General features: G+C 42.6%; 1 protein-coding gene across 1 annotated transcript; it reads right to left on the bottom strand.

Moving 5' to 3' along the window:
- Positions 1-3,525: 3,525 nt before the first annotated feature.
- On the bottom strand, positions 3,526-16,503 carry mtpn (myotrophin). Its single transcript, XM_069164803.1, has 4 exons — positions 16,215-16,503; positions 13,106-13,219; positions 11,843-11,926; positions 3,526-4,947 (listed from the first exon to the last, which is right to left on the bottom strand). Exons 1-4 carry the CDS (start codon positions 16,284-16,286, stop codon positions 4,861-4,863), a joined length of 357 nt encoding a protein of 118 aa, XP_069020904.1. The 5' UTR covers positions 16,287-16,503; the 3' UTR covers positions 3,526-4,860.
- Between the last annotated feature and the right edge of the window lie 2,715 nt (positions 16,504-19,218).

Here is a 19,218-nt window from a genome sequence, read left to right as displayed (position 1 = left end):
GTCAAGCATGACTCGGCATGTGACTTCATTGCTCTTGTGCATCCCGGCTGTTGGATTCGGCATACATTACAATATAATTGAGCTCCCAGCCAGAGGTTAAATCCACTTCTCAATTTTTTTTTTTTTTTTTTAAAAGATGATGGGCTAATAACCTCACGAACCTGAAACGTCCCATTAAAAGATCCCCCTTCAGCCGTACTGGTCTTTTCAAAACATCACATAGAAAACCAGCAGAATTCAAAATGTTTAATCAAAACACAGATTTCGGTGAATGATTTTCAATTTGTCGGATCCTTCTTGATTTAATGGTTGATTTCACGGATGGCTTACCTTCGGGTGACATGACTGCTGCGCTACGACTGGGGAAATAAGTTATAGATTTGTTGAAAAATCTGTCATAAGCTCAACTAATGCACAAGGCAAGGAGTCAATAATAGATTAGAAAGAGAGGGGGAGAACGCGAGATACCCGAAAGGCAATCAGGAGTCCGTATTAATTATGCTAATGATTTGGATTTGCTACTTCATTAACCACCATTTTGAGCTGGTTGATCACCAGGGTGGCGCTGCATAACGTCTCTGTAGGAACTGTGTGGAAAGAAGACGAGCAGATTAGACACATGGAGAGGCTGCGTGCGCGTGCGTGTGTGTGTGTGTGTGTGTGTCACGCATGTGCTAATTATCCCATCTGGTAATTAGTCTAAAGTCATTTAATCAATTAGGTTCTATTCCTAAGTCTACACGAGTGGATACTGTATGCGTTTCCACTGACTGACAAATCATCATTACAATAAGTGTTTTTCATTATTTTTTATTTCTTAAAGGAAAACAATGATGGGGAAAGAAAAAAGAAAAAAAAAAACCTCCATTTCAGGAGAAAATGTCTCGCAGTTAACGCTGGAAAACAGCAGGCGGGAGCAGAGTTCAGCTCAACTTGTGCGTGACGTTTCCAGGCGCTTGTGTTTTTCTCGTCAGGAGAAGCATGATGAAACCTCCCGCGAGTTGTGAGCTCATTTTTTTTTTTTGGGACTCTGTACTGTTTGTAGAGGAAAGAAAATATACAAAAAGGGGTTTTGGGAAGCACTGAATGAATGATGACGCCAAACTAATGATCCCGAGCTGGATTAGTGTCGTCTCGAAAGCGCAGGAATCCTCCAGTGATCCTGTGCAGCCCGTGGCGAAACCGTTCGAGGACTAAATGAAAAAAAAATATATTGCAGTTTTTTCATCTCGCATTCATCATCAGGCTGAATCGCGCGCTTTCTTCGGCAGCCATCAAGATTACTTGCTGCCTCGACGAAGACAAAAGGAAAAGAAATGTGCCTTTCATATTACAAGAATGTCACTGTCAACCGAGAGCGGACACCTCCGTCTTCCTCCGGTCGCTCAATTTGAAAGTAATTTAAAAATGAGCAGGAATAAGATGGTACGGGTTGTGTGCGTGTGCGTGTGCGTGTGTGTGTGTGCGTGCGGGAGGGTGCGGCCATGTCATTTTATCTTGATGTTTGCCCACACTGCAATAATTGATTTGTCTTTGTTCTCGGGCGCGAGTACACAAACATGGCAAGTGGCCCAGAGAGGCATGCGTCTGCTCTGATTAACAAAAGCCTCGCAGCGCTCGCCGAGTACATCACAGAGCTTTCCTCGCCATTTCTCAGTCTGCAGCTTCCCTTCGGCTGCGCTCATTTGACAGGACCTGATGCAACTCTTCGCTGCGCACTCGGTTTCATGCTCCTATCGATTTTTTTTTCTTCTCTCCCCCCCCCACGGCAGCTCCATCATCCGCTAACCCGCGTCATGCGGACAAGAAGTGTTCAAACACACGTACACTTTATTTGAAATTCTACTCGAGATCCCAACGTTTCCCAACGATCCCGAAGGAGCCAGGCCGAAGTCACTGGGAAATATGTGGGAAGTGAGTTTAAAGGCATCCAAAAACGTTCCATTTTGAAGCAGTGAGGTTAAATTATTTTGCATTTGAAGTGCGGACTTCAAGTAAGCATGACGCAGCATCCTTGAAGTGGCAGAAAAATGAAGTCGAATATGTAGTAGAAGTGCGGGTGGGGTTTTTATACTACCGGTAGCAGTATGGAGGAATGCATTTCTAAGAGTGGATGCAGACAGTTTGAGGAACATTTGGTGTGAAACTGGTCATTTCTCTTCTCCTTTGAATCTCCGTGACGGCGGTCAGAGCTCCCGACGCAATTCCCACAGAGGTGGAGGGGGATCGGTACGAGCGCAAAGTAGTTTAAAACTCATCAGGTATCTGGTTATGGTCCGGCTGGCGAACCGCGAGGCCACGTCGTTACGAGGTGGTTCTCCAACTACGGGGAAGACGTGCAGCACGGCGAGTTCCTCCCGGTTTATGTCAGGTCGGGAGAGGGATAAAGAAGCGACAAGCTACCGGCTGTCAGATTGCATTGTAGGCTGAATAACGTAGAAGCCGACACGTCAAAAATACATTTTGCAAGTAGCTTTAGATAATTAAAGCAATAGTTCGGGACTTTTACCTATGAATGAATCTCTCCGTTACATTTGAGCCCCCGTCAAACGAGTTCACACAAAGCCGATTAAGCCTATCGCTGTCAGATGAATCTCTGCATGTCAGAGGTTTTAAATCTGCCGCCCGGAGAGACGTTCCCGCGCCGGCCAGTTGAATTTATACTCCGCATCGTCTCGAGGGCCGAGCTTGTGCGCCAGAGGTTTCTACAGGATGAGCTGGCCAACTTTCGGTTTTGCTGAACGGGGATAAAATAATTCAATCGTGCAGCTTTGATAAGCCTTTTCAAATGTTATCAGATCAGTGAAATGAGTCATTTCACGGTGGTTTTGCAGCAGCGGCGGAGCAGCCCACGGCGGAGTCCCGACATGTAAGCAGGTGTCAACAGGGTTATTGTAATTGCTCTCTCTGGCAGAATGTGCAGACAAAAGTTCAGCGCTGCAGGTTTAAAGGGTAATTTCACCCACATTTGCTTATAAATATAATTTATGTATTTTTTTACAATGAGGCTGCTCAGTGGTTAGACCTCCGTTATCATGAAGACACGAGTTTAATCTGCGATGCAGCGGTCACACAAATTGAAGAAACTGACCGTGACAAAACTCTGTATGATTGCTGTAATTTCCCACGGACGGCGGCGCTCGCTCGGAATCAGAACTGACTGTCCTATTATGATGCGGCGCTTATTGGAATCCAGACATTCAGACAAATCTAGCCGGTGTCGAAGTCAGCCAGTGATTTATAATGGAAGCGCTCGAGGCGGTAGATTGGTACGACAACAAAGATTAGAGCCTGACAGGTTTTTTTTTTTTTAATGTTTGGGACGGAGCTGCATTAGTTCACAAACACTGATTAGATCGCTCAAGGCAACGAGAATACCAAAAGGTAAAATTCGTCAAACGGCATGATTACCTCAGTTATTCAGCCGAGTCTATGACACTGAAAAATCAGTGGCGGGACGGTTGACGTCTTTGTTAGAATAAATGGACTTCAACGTTTTCAAGCAAAATGGGTTGAGATGACAGATTTTCTTTTTATACATTTTTTATTTCTGTTTTTACAGACTTTTGTCACAACAAAGTCAGCAAGAGCATCATGTTTGTTTTTTTTGTTTTTTTTTTGTCCATTACACTGTAGTAATTCATTTGAAAGCAACCAAGAGAGGACAGTGACCATTTCATAGCATAAAAGCAGAGGCAGTTTTGACATGCAGCAAAACAGGCAGGGCATCTAACCAAATCCAAGGCAAGAGGAATACTAACAGCCCCCACCATCAAGCTTTCAACTCTAACCCCTATTTATTTACCCATCATTCACAGCCCCCTAAAGCCCATCAGTTACAAAATACACAGAAAAGCTGCAACGAAAAATGAGTATTTTTTGCTCTGAAATCTCACTCAAGTGGCGACAAAATGAAGTAATTTCTACATTTCCTAATCCTATTATGTGCTGTTAACATTGCTTCAAAAAGGGATTGTGTAAAGATTTTTTTTTTTTTTTTTTCTTTTTAAACTGCAACATTCAACTCTTTCTAGTTAGCCAGCATGGTGATTGGTCTAAGAACAATGTATATTTTTGTCAAAAACCCTTATTTGATATGCAAGTGACACAGGGCCAAGTAGAAAAGGAAAGTCTGACAGCTGGACCTCTCGAACCCAAAACTTCCATAATTTCAAAATCGGATTTGAGGGAGAGTTTGGTCTATTAAAAAAAGAAATCAAGATACATGAAGAGGCCACACAGTGAAAGGTTCATGAAACTTTACAACCTTTCTTTTCAATCTATCTAGTACAGTACAGTGCAATTACTGTTCATGAGATTAGGTCCTGGCTTTACAATACTTATACTGAAGTTGTAAAAATATCAACACGCTATCGAGCTATTACCGTTTGAGTTCTCTATAGATTTAAGAGACAACTGCACAGAGGAGATTTGTCTGCAAGTGGCGAGCTTCGCGTTTCGATTAATGGAGTCCGATTTGTATTCTGTAGCAGTGTTTTTGGGATCCAAGTTCAAGAACGCGCCCTCAAGTGTTTGGTCCCTAAGGGAGGTGTAATTGACAAGTCCTTCTGTTAAATGGCTACAAACGGAGGCCAAAAGAAGAGAAAAACCTATCCCAAAATACTTGTGGGTAGGGGTAGAAAAAAAAGAGAGAAAACAAGGTAAAGAAAAAAAAAAAAAAAAAAGAACAAAAATTACCAGACAGACAAAATGAACCTCCAACAAACAGACAAAAGCAGTGTTAAGACAGAGGTCGATTAGGGTAAAAAGGGGGCGAGTCCATCTTCTGTCAGGGGACCACTGCATCCATCTGTGTGCCCGTTCACCCACCTGTCCAGCCACCTCCCACACTGTGGTGTCTCACTTGAGCAGAGCCTTTATGGCCTCACTCTCGGCAGCTTCAAAGGCACTGATGCCGCCCGGTCCTTTCTGGTTTTTGTCAGCTCCCTGTGGAAGGAGAAGGGACGTGAATATTAAATATGCTTAGTGAGAGCGTGAAGTCCGGCTCACACCTGCTCAGGGGTTTACAGTGACGAGCAGAGGCAGGGATCCATAGCCCTTTACGAACAAAGTGTCCACATATATACACATTGGGATCCAAATATTTCCAGGTGCTGAAGAGCTACAGAACTGAGTTCAGAAGTTGGAACACAACAACAAAAATAATAAAAAAAACACATCTGAAGAATTGTGACGATCAGGGAATCAATACGATAAAGGACTACAGACCAAAACGCAAAGTTTTGTATCCAAGTTCTACAAATGAATTCTACACAGAAGGTGTACCAGCTGTGAGGTTTTTGTTTGAGAGGTGAGGAAAGTTCAGCTCTGCACACGATAGCTCGTGGCCCGGCACTGAACCCCGAGCAGACTCCTCCGGGGCCACCGCGAACGATAGAAGACCAAAGTAAAATCGTTGACGTGATGGATGTGGAAGAAACAAAGTCATGATTAGGAATCTACGATGCCGCACAGCCATTCGAGCTGTAGTTTGCTCTTCTATGCTAACAAACGAATTGCCAATGTTAGAGTATGAAAAGTAGACCCCGCAAAGGTGTTTCACTGTCAGACAGACTGATGAAAGGAACTTCTCGAGAGACTGGGTTGCAAAAGTGGAAGTGAATGGAAGGAGAAGAGGTCAGCCCAAAGTTAACAGTCAGGACCTTCTACTTCAGCCGTGTTTCTACGACGTGTTTCACACGCCGCTCAACTCTCCCTGCTACTTTTCTGGATTTCACTTTGCACGGCAGATAGCAACCTCTCGGTGTAGCTCGTCATCATAGCGGCACCACGTGAAACTACCGTGACAAACCGAACAGCGGAACGTCTGCTTCTCCTCCATTGGCCACAGCATGGTTTGCCATCAGTCGTGTAGTCCAGTGAATACCAAAAAATTAAATTGCAACCAACAGTAGTGGACAGACCGTGCTTGGATTGTAAACCTCCAAAATATTGGCTTTCTATGGTAAACATGTCTGTAGTGCTTATTGCAAATGTTTGGCCTACAGGCAGAAGCCCTTGTTGAACAGCTACTATTATATTCAAAGAAAATATGAGAGCAAAACTTGAATTTTTCTTTATCCAGACACCACATGCAAAACCAAGTCACAGATGCTGAGGCCCGAACCCATTACTGAGGACGTTAAACAGACGCAGGAAACGAGACTGGCAACTTGTTGAATTCACTTGTAGTGACAACAGATTTAATGGGCAACGGAGGAGTGGAGCCGCCCCTCGGTTTGGCCTGCCAACTTTAGCCTCTTAGCGAAGGGCTTACAGAACCATGGCAGAGAGGAGTCCATTGTTGCGTGGAGAAGCAGGGCGTCAAAAACAATATGACCCAGTTCAAGTTCGCGGCGGTGTTGAGGATGGTTGTCTGGGTGCAGATTCCAATGCCGCCGGAGCAACCGAGCGTATCCTGAGCGAGGGAGATTTAGCAGGGCTGAGGGGGTAACCTGTCAGATCTACATCTCTAATTGGTGAGGAGATGAAAGACCAAGTGGGAGAGACTTTTGTCAATTCACAACATGCTTCACATGTCTTGGGAGTGTGCACCTGTCAACACTTCAGCTATGTTAGAGTCCTGTTATGTAACACTTGAACTGTGATGACTCTGGTGGGCCCCAATACCCTTTTGTGGTAGATTGGTTTTTTTTGTCAATACAAAAAAAAAGGAACATATATGCATCTATATTTTAAAGGAAAAGAAAAACTCACAATTTGGGAAGTAGAATTTTTGGTCGACATCACTCGGATACGAAGCAAGCTGTCAACTAACTTGGCTCAGACTAGAAAACTGGAAACGGAAGGGAACAGTAGCCTGGCGTAACTAAAAAAAAAAAAAAAAGGATGCTTGCAGCATGTATTCAAACACAGAAATCATAAGCAAAGTGTGAAATCAGGTTTGTTACGGAGGCTTTGGTGTCCAGTGGCCTGATTTATATCAGCTGTTTACACACAAAACGGGGCCTAAAAGAGACGTATTTTGGAGACAGATGGTGCGGTTGTGAATTGAAGACAGATTGTGGAAATGAATTCAACCGCACCGACTTGGCGAGGTGATTAAATTATCACGATCGATAGTAGAAATCCAAGAAAACGTCAAACGGCATTGAAGAATTTCAGAACAGAGCATCCACAGTGCTTTCGAAATACTGTGCAAATATCACTTGGTGTACTTTTCGTGTGTAAAGGTACTGAAGGGAACACGACTGTTTTTTTTTTTTTTCAGGTTTTTTTTTTATCCTCCACCTCAACACAAAAATGCATTCATTGATTTATTTATTTTATTTTTTCCACCATCAAGACCCACTGGTCAGCAGGCTCATGTCTAGTCATCAATATTCATGGTATGCATTGCATTGGCCGTTTATGGTTGAGTGTGGGTGTGTAGAGGGTGGGATATAAGACTGATGTGTGCGCACAATAATTATAAATATAATTGTTTTTGGCGGACGTACATTTTTTTTACTATTGTGCGCACGTAAACTTTTAGTATGAATCCGACGTGGTGTTTTACAAATGAGGCCCCGGGTCTTCAAATTTCAAAAAGGAAAGAAAATGATCCTTATTTCATCTGCAAATACACAGAGGGTTCCTTCAGTGTAATTTATCTTGTCAGAGACGGGACAGATTCCTGGAGGAAAACCTGAATCACTCTGCTCTGATAGTGCTTTAATGTTTCTCTGACGTTGTGTCTGATGTTGAGATTATCCATCAAAAATACTGCAGGAATCAAAGAGTAAACTGTGATTAAGTGTTTGTTGTGTCAGTAAACTTTTCCAATAGCTGCTGACTCATTCATATCAGGCTCCTGGTAAACAATCACTGTACTCTCCACTCTAGTGGGTTCAGTGGTTGAAGGGGAGGACAACAAGATAGGATGAAGGCCGCCCCCCCCCCCCCTTTTTTTTTCTTTCTTCTTTTCTCCAGCTCTGGGGAAGTCATTAGTAGCTGGTTCGAGACGATTCCCAGTAACCGACTCCACAGACTTCATTTAGATGGCAGGAAACAGCGATACACTTTGACTTTAGCCCTTTAACTATCAATACCGCGCTTGCTTGGGAACAAATGAGCCATCAGTCTGATAAACAAAACTTTATACCTTATCTTTGAGGCAAAACAATCTCATAATGAGCATTTGCTGCCAGTCGCCACAAATATCGCGCCAAAGCAGCAATCTGGAGTCAGATTTATACTCAGTTTGGATACTTATGGTTGATTTCCGAGAATAACTCTGGCACATACCCGTCCCCTGTTGCTGCCTCTCCGTATACACCATTCCTTCCCCAATGGCCAACAAGCACAGCGGCACACTCCTGACACCACTTACAGTAATGAGCTTCCCTCAACTTGAATAATGACCCCCCATGAACACCTCACTGTCCAAACAGAAAGTAGTGGCCAAGTGGGACACGGTATAATGAATAAGAATAGACTCCCAGGGTGTCCCCAGTCAAACCGAGAAGTATCATCACCATCATCCCAAATTATGGAGTCACTCGGAGCAGCTCTGGGTCAGTAACATAATGCCAAAGACCTGCCAAAGGGTCAATTAAGCTTTCATTATGCCACCAGTGAATGGAGTTGAAAGGTCTCGCATGCATAAGTCTTCAAATACTGGGGCTAGACCTTCACTCAAACCCTATTTGAAATGCAATGCTTGCAACAGACTATTGACCAGATGGCAGCAGTCAAACATTACCGCAAAAAAGAAACGAAAAAAGGGGAAAGATCAATATCTGTATCGGAGCAGGCACAATTTTCCAAAGCCCTACGTTACATCAAATGTCTTGTTTTTTTGCGACCAACAGCTCGAACCCAAAGACACTCAGTTAGTCACATGTGGGAAGGTGGAACCAGAGAATGTTCGCTGGAGAAATGATTTAAGTGACCAATTTCGAATTCATTTTCTATCGACTGAAAATGGACTAGACGAGTAGCCACTGCAGAGGAGTATTGAGATCATCTTTTATCATCATATAGCTTTTCTGAGATTATTTACCAGGCTGTTTCACTTTACAATTTATACATTTGGACTCAAGTACAACTAAATGGCACACGCACAACAAAAAGAAGCTCACTTTGTGGAGCCAAGTTTAAAAGACCAGATAACAGCAGGCGCTAACTTGACATAATAACACTGCATTTCTTCCCAGTCAATGGTAATGTGCAGAGCTCCTCATAGACGAAAAAGAGCGAGTGTGTATTTGTGTGTGTGCCCTTTCATTGTTGACTTAAAATTAACTGGCGGGTCGCCGCAGGCTGTCGTCAGCACTCTTGGCCAGGATCTTATGGCTGGGTCACCTTTGGGGTTAAAATGGCCTTTCATAATTCATTACAAACAACAGCACAGCACGCGGTGAGGGGGGGTCACCTCCCATGATGCACAGCCATTTTTGTCTGCCAACACAAGAATGTCTGACAGCCCAACAGTCCCAGTAGGCTCCTTTTATCCACTGCAATGTGGTGGCAGTGGTGCTACAGGTGCTGCCAGACAGACAGGATATATAGCAACACAATCGGTGGTGTGGCTCTGGGACAATCTATTCATCTCATGTTAAGACATATGGCATGTTTTCAGAGCTGTCAGGGGTAGATATATCGAGATCTGGTCCCTGTGGAGACTGTTGACCTTTTGGCTGCATGTGGGTGTTAATCCTTGTTGGTGTTTAGTAGAGATGAGTACGGAGTGAAGCAGCGAAGCAAACCCATGGGTTCACTTAAATCCTCGCCTTCCACCATAATCCCTGTTCAGATGAGCCATGGGTGTCTGTCTCGTCCCTTATGATACCATAGGCAAAAGTTTTTTTTCTTGGGTCTGCCCAATAGGCTTTCATTCACAAAGCAGAGTTGGTGCTTGCAAAGCTGCCAATTTCAGATGCAGAAGAGCTTCTGGCTTTCAGGTGGATTTACTGTCGCTGTAGGAATGTGTCTGGAAGCGGAATTACAGAAAAATGACTTAAGTGGATAATGAAGTCTTTGTATTTTCATAAGGGACAGTATGCAGGGTTTAAACCCAAATTCTTTATTGTGATGTGGAAGTTAAAACTTCTTGTAGGCTTGTAGAGAATAGTTTCTAGATATCAACTAAACAACTAAAGAATAGTTCTGAATCGAGTACAAATAAGTCAAGTCAGAACAATATACATGACTATGCTTGAAGACATTGTGCGAGCAACTTTTAAAGCAAATAGCTTACCGAAACAATTGTAAAAAAAAATGTTTCCCCCATGTTGGCATCGGCTGCTTCCTTCAGTTTATCTCCGAGCCAGCAGCACTGACGGCCAGCTGACAGCAGTTGCCAGCTGCTGGCCGATTGCTCGCAAGACTCTGCTGGTTTGTTAGTGCGAGTGCCGGGGCGTGTGCCTGACTTCATGAAAACCGGGGGGATTAATACAACTGACTGCCAACAGGAATAAGATAGCATGGAGTACCGCGCAAGTGTCCCACCAACCTAACACCATTGTTTCCTATTCATAGATTATGGTTTCCTCTTTTTAAACGCCTGCTTCAAAGTGCAGTCGAACCTTTTGAAAAATCTGCCTGAGTGGTGCAAAATGCGAGTGCAAAGAGTGACTTCCCTAATCGTTAGTGTGACTTAGCTTTGTGAAAGCCCCCTCCCCGCTTCTCATTGCTTTCGTTGAGCCAAGATGATGCGACTGTGAAACAGCTGCGTAGGGGAACTTTCATTTACCCTGCCTCATTTAGCCTGACTGGGAACAGACAGCTGCTCACTCACCCTCGGCCTCCCAAATATCCATCTTTTTCCCCTCATATACACAATTCAGTTTGGAGCAGCCTTTGACCAGAGCCTTCGCCATGACATCTCAAGTAAAAACTGACCATCAATTTTGCTGACAGATGTGTAGTTACAAAGCTAAGCCGAGCCCACTGACGAGCTCGTGTTCCTCACATCAGTGCCCAAATGAGCCTGTGCTCCTCTTAAACGTTATGGGTTATATGTGCCACATTACAGGACACTGTCAGTTATAGACACCTGTTCTATTCTACTGAAGCATCTTGAGTGTTAAATGGCCGAAGGCTACCAGACACAAAAAATAAACGAATGGGGTACTGAAAGAAAAGTAGCTATTGTGGGCCCACTTTGTGTGACATTTATTGTCCACCAGGCCATCAATTTCCCTGCAGTCAGAGTCATTTGGACGGTGGTGAAACCGAGCTAGAGCAGCTTGGCTGAGCGGAGGATCTGCCATTTATTTATGACTGGCGTGCATGCACTTGCGAGTCAAAAATTCAGGTAAGGTGTGGAACAAATTTTCTAAAATCCTTCACTTACAAATGAGGCTTTGTATTTGACTGCGATGGAACCGGACCAATCTGTTTTCTCTGGCTGGATTGGACATTAATTATTGTGTGCTTGTTATTCGGTTGAAGTGCTGCAGCCAATGCCAGCTGTGCCTGACTCGGTATTGTCTCTCTCCTCACAGCTGGGACTAGATATGCACAGGGCGGCGTGCGTCTATCCGACTGAGGTAGCATTTAAGATGGTTCCAGAGGTAAACACCCATGGGGATACCGAGGTGGAAGGATGGGGCAGACATTTGGATGGAGCAAAAGGGCTGCGCACCTATGAATGAAACGGCTTAAAAACAAAGACAAAAAACAAACAAACAAACAAACAAGTGAACAGTGGCGATGCTGCTGTGATGCTCTATGAACATTCCAGCACAGCCTCCACAGGACTGTGTTAAAGGGCCTTTTGTCCAATGAGTTACCTCATCAGCACTCGTGGAGCCTCTGATACATCAACATGCACCGACGGCTGAAGGACACCCGGGTATTTGCATGTATGAATGCACGCTTGAATCAGGGTACCAACCTTTTCTAGTAGGACCTGGACACAGGAGAGGTGACCTTCAAAACAGGCAGAGATCAGTGGAGTGAACCCGTGTTTGTCTGGAGCCTGGAGAGGGAGCGGGTGGGAGAGGTATGAGTGGGAGGCAAACATTTTTTTAAATTAAAATAACAATAACAAGAGAAAGAAACAGAAAATACAAAGAAAAGCTTCATATCTTAGCGGATCGTAGGCGCAGCCCCAAATCCTACACAGTGGCGTAATCCCTCTTTTATCCAATATAAATAAGAAAAATAGCTCCTGCAAGAGAGTTAGAGAGGTTTTCCTTCCTCATCACATTCAGAAAGTTTCGACAGGGTAGTGCACTTCAACACGATATTGATCTCCCTTGTTTCAGTAGCTGAGGTAGTGAACATGACAAACAGACACAAGGATTTAAAGTTGTACTAACATACAGTCTCTGCTTGGCCTCTCAAGCCACAGAATGTTTGCACATTTCTCTGAGAAGACTGGTCCAGGCTGGTGATTTGCGGAGTCCAATCTTAAGCAAGGGGAGAGATGCACCTTGCTAATGTGGGCGCATTGGGTATCAACGAAACAGCCTAAAAACTTCTCATAAAAGTAGTATTGATCTACAAATAAGTTGGTTTCACTGGTATCCTGAGGCTCTGTTTCTTGCTATACCTAGAAGTGAACCAGACTTTAAAAAAGGTGCCATTTTGCACATTCAGTCCTGCAAGTTACCAAACAGGCATCCGATACCTTTAGATACTTTTCCTTCCAGCTGTCGCTCATGTAGGAATTGTGGAATTGTTTGGTTCCTGTATGCAATGTTGTAAGGACTTTACTATGTTAAGTGCCTCTTGAAATAACTTGTGTTGCGATTTGGCCCCAAATAAATAAGATAAGATTAAATTGAAAAAGTTGAAAATTGCAAAAGAGTTAAGCTGACACTGATCAGCCCACTATTACAACACCGGAAGAAACTACTGAGGCTCAGTGGCCCAATCAGGTTAAATGTGAAGTCTGGCAGACTTAAAACAATCACTGAATGAGAGAATGGACAAAGTTTGAAATAGCAGAAGATAACGTGGTTTTAACAGCCAGGTTGCCATTGTTTAAACAAACCGATGACACTTGTGTAAAAATCAAGCAGTTTGACAATGGGCTCAGACTGTGAAGGGAAGCAGGCACACCAGCAGTTATTTTTGTGGTCACTGTGACCCTGGTGAGAAGGCAAATTAATTCAAAAAGAGTGGCAGGGGAGATGGTTGTTGTGGCGCTTACATTTATATCGGCTCCCTTAGAAATGAGGAACTGCACCACAGCCGTCTGACCAAAGTCTGTGGCGTAATGCAGAGGCTTCCTCCCACCATCCAGGGTCCGGTTGACATCTTCGGACTGGCAGAGAGGAGAAGCACAGGTTAACAGAGCGGAAATATATTGATTCAATTTCCTCACAAGCCAACGATATGCATTTTACAGGGGATCTGAAATGCCCATTTACTTGGAACGGAAATTTTCACTGCCTGCAATAGAAGTCGGTTGCAAGCATCCACCAACAAACCCCTTTATTTCCCTTCTGCGGTGTCGAGACCTCCCACGGTTCCCCCCCAACCCCAACCCCTCGCCCCACACACACACACACTTGTTTCCTTCCCATACTAACCACACACACAACCGAGAGTATACCAGGTGGCCCTCACATAACAATACCTAATTCAAGAGAAATCCATCACGGCTGTGCCTGTCAATTCCAACTTTTATCAAAACGGTGTATGATTTAAGTAGTTCCCTGCATATGGGTGATGCCATGAAGATCATTGATTAGCTTGGAAAATGTCTCTCCATCTCCATAGCAAAGTATGGAACAGAAGAGGCCCTGGAAGGTTGAGGAATATCTTGTTTCACGAGACCTTCATATTAAAACACCTGAGCTGGGGATGACAGAGTTAGCTTGGCTATCTGGTTCCCCTGGGGCAATTAGAGCAAATCTAATAAAGCGGAGATCCCAATAAAAGGAGGGAATGGGCAAATAGCAGTGATAGATATTATTTAGGGATAATATCATATCATACTGATATGAGATTACATATGATCTGGAATTCTGGTTATAATAATATAGTGTCCTTTCCCGATCTTAATTCCTACTATTCTGGTTTAATGATACAGATTTCAGAACTTATCTACTCTGACAGTGTCTGCTGTGAGAAAGGCAGATTAAGATCTGCAGAAGGTTGAGGATTTCAGTGTTCATTTCAGTTTGAATTCGTATGGCAGGAAATCACAATGTGTTAACAAAGCCAGCGGTCCAGTTACATGGGTGAGTTCTTGGGCCCTGGATGCTGGCTCTTGCTCATATTCATTTCTAATGGACCGTTAAATGAAACCATCACTTATGGTATACATTTGATTTGTTTGTAATACAAGTGTAATAAATCAAATATGAATGGAAACAGAAAGGGGCAAAAACCTGCAAGTGGTATTTTATAAATTTCCCGTGTTTCTTTTTATCCGTTTCCCCTTCCCTGGCCTCGAATGAATGTGAAGACCGGTTGCGCAAAAAAGCCTTTTCTGTGACCACCAACTAATTCAGAAACAACACCCTAATCCAGGCTGCACCACTGCCTGCCTGCCTGCCTACCTTCATCAAAAACTCCACTGAAGGTCAAGTTCAACGTGCTGAACAATTCTTCATTTCACACCCGAACCCACTGAATCCATTAGCAATGATGGATAACGAACCTCTACCTCTTCTAATAGTGTTTAAATGTATGGCTGTAGCTCCAGTGGCTGATAAAATAAGAGAGTGGTTCACAGTCACAATAGAAAAGGATAAGGCACTGGAGCTGTTTATACCCAGAATTAATTAAATGGCCACATGTTACAACAGATATGAGAGAGAGAGATAGATAGATAGATAGATAGATAGATAGATAGATAGATCGATCGATAGATCGATAGATACTTTATTAATCCCCAAGGGGAAATTCAGCACTCTCCTATGGAAAAACCCCTTGTGTAAATATAAATAAATAAAATTAGATTCCACTCAACATGCAGCAACTGTAATCATATAGTAGAATTAAACATTTGGTGGTTTAAAAGTCAGATAGACCCCAAACTTTTCCGAGGTCCGTGTATCAACCTTATTCCTTTCATCGGCAACCAGTCAGAGGGAGGTCTGAATCTCTTCAATTGACAGAGCGTAGTTCAATCAATAAAATAAAGTACAGCCGTGTGATGATTTCGCCATGTTGAGTCTGATTCAGTAATGGCAATGAAAACGGTGATGATTCAAGAGACAATTGCGTCTGTGGTCGACATTATTTTTGGCATCATCTTTTAGTATCTTCTGAGCTAACTCGGGACCTGAATGTAGAGGAAACAAAAAAAAACTACAAAAAGGATCAGGTACTATCCAAGTAAAGCCGAGTTAAGCCGAACCGTGCCAGTGGGGGAAGCAGCTTTAGCCTCCGTTAAGGTGTGAAAACAGATGAAGTTGGATTGTAAAGATAACTGCAGCCTTATTGACAAGTGAGGAGACGTTTCATCAGAGTAAATGTAATGAGCACAAGCGATTGAAAAATCAACTATGAAAGTAACCATGAAGCCTATGTTTACAATAACTTCAAGATAAGACTGTTTAGATAACGCGTTTATGAAATAAATAAATAAATAAATAAATAAATAAAAATAAAAAACAGCTAAACGGTGGCCTAAAAGACTTTTTAATCAATATCTTCCAAATAGATGACGTAGGAGAGTTGAAGGTGCCTGTGGGTCTGCTGTAGCCGAGCCCCACCACCTCCACCTACACCTCCGAGGGGCCCCCCCCCGCGAGACACCGCTGGATCCTGGGCCCCGTTAGCCGCTAACAGTTAGCTACACGTATCTCACAGCGGTCAGCCGTCACACCGACTGTAAAAAAATATATATAATTTCTCAAATAACTTACGTTGTTGTATAAGGCGACATTACAAAACAAATAAACAACAAAAATAAAAACTAAAAAAAACAAAAACAACGTTATTTGCTTGGTCCAGCGGACGCTACTAGTGCCTAGCTTACCAACAGGTTGCTAGCCGAGCTACACACGGTCCCGTAGTCACAGCCTTTAAATCCATCCGACATTAAAACAACACAAAAAAAAAACACAAGGTCGAAATGTTCCGCCGAGAACTTGAGCTCCGTTACGTGTCCGTAGATTTACAAAAAAAAAAACATCAAACCGAGCTCCATCGGTGTGACAATTCCGCATTACCCCCCAAAAAACACCGCAGCTACCGCTAGCTGGCTAACTAGCCTCCGTTACCTTTTTAGCATTTCAGCCGCACACCTGTCAAAATGAGTTTATTTATTTTTGTTGTTGTTTTTTTTTTTTTTTTAATCTCACCGTTACCAGCTTGGCTTTGACCTCGTCCAGGTCCCCGGTGTTCAACGCCCACATCAGATCTTTATCGCCCATCTTCCCCGACCGAAGTTTAAAAGCGCTTGAGCCGGAGCGGAAGAGAACTCGCCCTGTGGTTCGCGGTGACTGCGGCGTCGGAACCGCTCGACCGGGTTGCGGTGTTCCGTTTTCAACAGTCCAGCGAGGAAAAAATTTTTTTTAAATTTTTTTATTTATTGTTGTTGGATTTTACGACCCCCGTCGAGGAGTGAGAGGTTTTATTTAAAAAATAAAAAAAAAAAAAAAAAAAAAAATAATAATTTTTTTTTTTTTTTTAAATAATAATAATAATAACAAAAATTGGGTTCAAGAGAAGTTCCGAGAGGCGAAGTAACAGACGCGGATCCGCCTTTTCTGCAAACCAGAAGTGTTTCCGATGCCGTTACCCGGAAGTTATTATTTAAACGGTGGTTTATGCTGCGTTTAGGTGCAAATGTGGAAACGAGGGCATCGGAGATTCTTATCGGAAGGCATATTAGCCGAATATCGACGTGTTTATTTATATTTTATAAACTTTAATGCTTGCGGTTTCTACAGACTGTTTGGGTTCTGGTCGCATTTTTGTATTACGAGTTCAAAGCGAGCATCTTTTCGTGATTTTAAGCTTTACTTTTTCTAATGAAACAGAAAAAACAACAACAACAATATATGTATAGTAACATCAAATTTGTTTTATCGGATGATTTGGGTTTTAGAAGAAATAAAATCCAATGCAAATTGTTTGTGTCTTATTTGTCCAGTGTAGTAAAAACAAAAAAAAAAGTTACTGCAGTGAACATCTGTCAAATATAACATTTTTAAACTAACTTCACTTTGGTCTGTAAGAGCCCGTTCTGCTGTGGCAATTTTTTTTTTAACAAGACACCAAATATCTTCAGCGCCTGAAGATCAATTCCCACTCTGACCTCAGTAAATAAAGAAAGTACCTGTTTTGTGCGTGCTTTCCAAGATAAATAATCCAGCCAGAGGTTCTTATGAATGATGTGACAGCTGAGCTTGGCTTGTGCATCATTATTTTCAAGGCACTCGTGGAAGCAAAGCATTCAGTGCCGCACTTGGAGGCCATCACTTTCAGGGCCATCTCTATTGTCATATGCCGTTTGAAGAACTGCTCAATCAGTCCCCGATAAATAGGATCAGCTGCAGAAAGCAACACGACAAGAAGGGCGTGGAAGAAACAATAATTACTTCACCTTGATCTGTAAGGGATCATATGCAGAGCTGTAAGTTCAAAACCATACAGCGGTCTCTTTGCCACAGCATTGACACTAGGAGATTTTACATCTGCTCTCTCTAATTACCTGTCCCCCCAATCATCAATCTCATTCCTCCAATGGAGCCTTATTCATCCTCTCTGCAGCCTCTCCTTGTGAAACAGAGGTGATGACTGAAGTCTTGTCGCACTATCATCACTGTCCTGCTAATATATGTTGCAGATTTTACACCCAAATGGTAATAAGGGCACAGATGATTACAACCCAGAATTCTCCTGCTTTTTATGCTCATATGATATATCTTAAATGACTCCCAGAATGGGTAACTATAAATCCATATGAAGCTTAAATCAATTGCATTCAAATGCAAATATTCATGACTATAATATTGACATGTGCATGCTAATGTTCTTCAAGTGCTTCATAACATATCCTCAAACCTACATCGAAATGACTATCAGCTGACTAGAAAATGAGTAATTAATTTGACATGAGTTCTCGCAGCTGAATGTGCATGTTATTATTTGTAGTGCAGATTTAAAATAGAATTTTTCAATACAAAAAAGTACAGCGGACACTGTGGTAAAAGTAAGCCCCTGTTATGCGAGTGAACAGCACGATACATTTGTTCTAATGCACAAAAGCCAGAGAGAAATTTTCCACCTGACAAATGTTAAAGTAATTCTGTCCATAGGCACGACAGCATGGCACCTCCATTTTTCAGTCTCTTAGCAGTGCTCAGGCAGCAGAACTCCACTATGCAACCGTGTCCATTAAAAAGTCCAGAAGGAGCTCGGCTGAAAACACATTCTCTCCTCCCCAGCAATTCAAACCATTCCTGAGGATTATACTCAATTGACAGTGCAGATGTACTTACCTGTTACCACTGGAACAATCAGCCCTCAAAGATTGTGTAATTAAAATAAAAGAAATGACAAGAAAAGGTGTGCTATTACTAAAAGAACCCAAGCACACAGGAAAAGCATGATGAATAATTATTAAGTTTTGGTTTTTTTTTGTACACAAAAGCTTATTTAACTGAACTTGGTGCTCTAACATCTGCTTTGCATCACAGATTTAATGCAAAAAAGAACCGTCTCCAAGTTAGGGAGCGAGCAATTTCCCTAACTTCCTGTAACATGCCACCCACAATTGATTTAGACCTCCAACCTCTCAATCACAGCTAGCCTGTTGTTCTCAGATATTGCACGCGGGGCAAATTTGGTTTCTAACCTGGAAATAGATTATGATAGAGAGGGCGAGCATCATCTGGCTTTTCCACTTTGTGATTCAAAAACTTTTGATAAAAGGAGATTCGAGAGCTCTTTCTGATGAATTTATACAGCAGCAAAAAAAAAGAAGTTTGGAAAAGTAATAAAACTGGTAACTGGAGGAGAGTGCGCTTTGTTTTCAAAGCAGAGGAAACATTAGTAGTCAATCATTTTCCATCCAATAGACCTACAAGCTATGGAGTGTAATCGCAAGAGAAATTAAATCTCTGTTGATGCCTGCAATGCAGAAATAAAGGAATATTACTTCATGAGGCAATAGACAGTCATCCCAGATAGTTGATAACATAACTACTGTAGGCGATATCATTTAACAGCTCCTGGAAACATCTGCACATTAAAGGCATAATGCTACAAAGCAACACTCGCTCTAACTGGCTGCTTAGAAGAAGCGTAGAAGCTGTGATTGAGTGTTCTTAAAGAGGACCTGAGACTTTTCAGGACCTG

The sequence above is a fragment of the Embiotoca jacksoni genome, unplaced genomic scaffold, assembly GCF_022577435.1.
Source record: "Embiotoca jacksoni isolate LCO1_2020_lvr unplaced genomic scaffold, fEmbJac1.0.p SCAF_32, whole genome shotgun sequence".
Taxonomy (NCBI): Eukaryota; Metazoa; Chordata; class Actinopteri; family Embiotocidae; genus Embiotoca; species Embiotoca jacksoni.
Note: the sequence above shows the minus strand (reverse complement) of the source record. Positions and strands in the feature narration are given on the sequence as shown.

Coding starts and splice junctions, on each gene's coding strand:
- mtpn (XM_069164803.1), bottom strand. CDS start 16,286: ATGGGCGATAAAGATCTGATGTGGGCGTTGAACACCGGGGACCTGGAC. Junction 11,927..13,105: donor CTAAGGGAGCCGATATAAAT/GTAAGCGCCACA, acceptor CTCCCTCTCCAG/GCTCCAGACAAACACGGGTT. Junction 4,948..11,842: donor TCCAGGTCCTACTAGAAAAG/GTTGGTACCCTG, acceptor CTCCTTCCACAG/GGAGCTGACAAAAACCAGAA.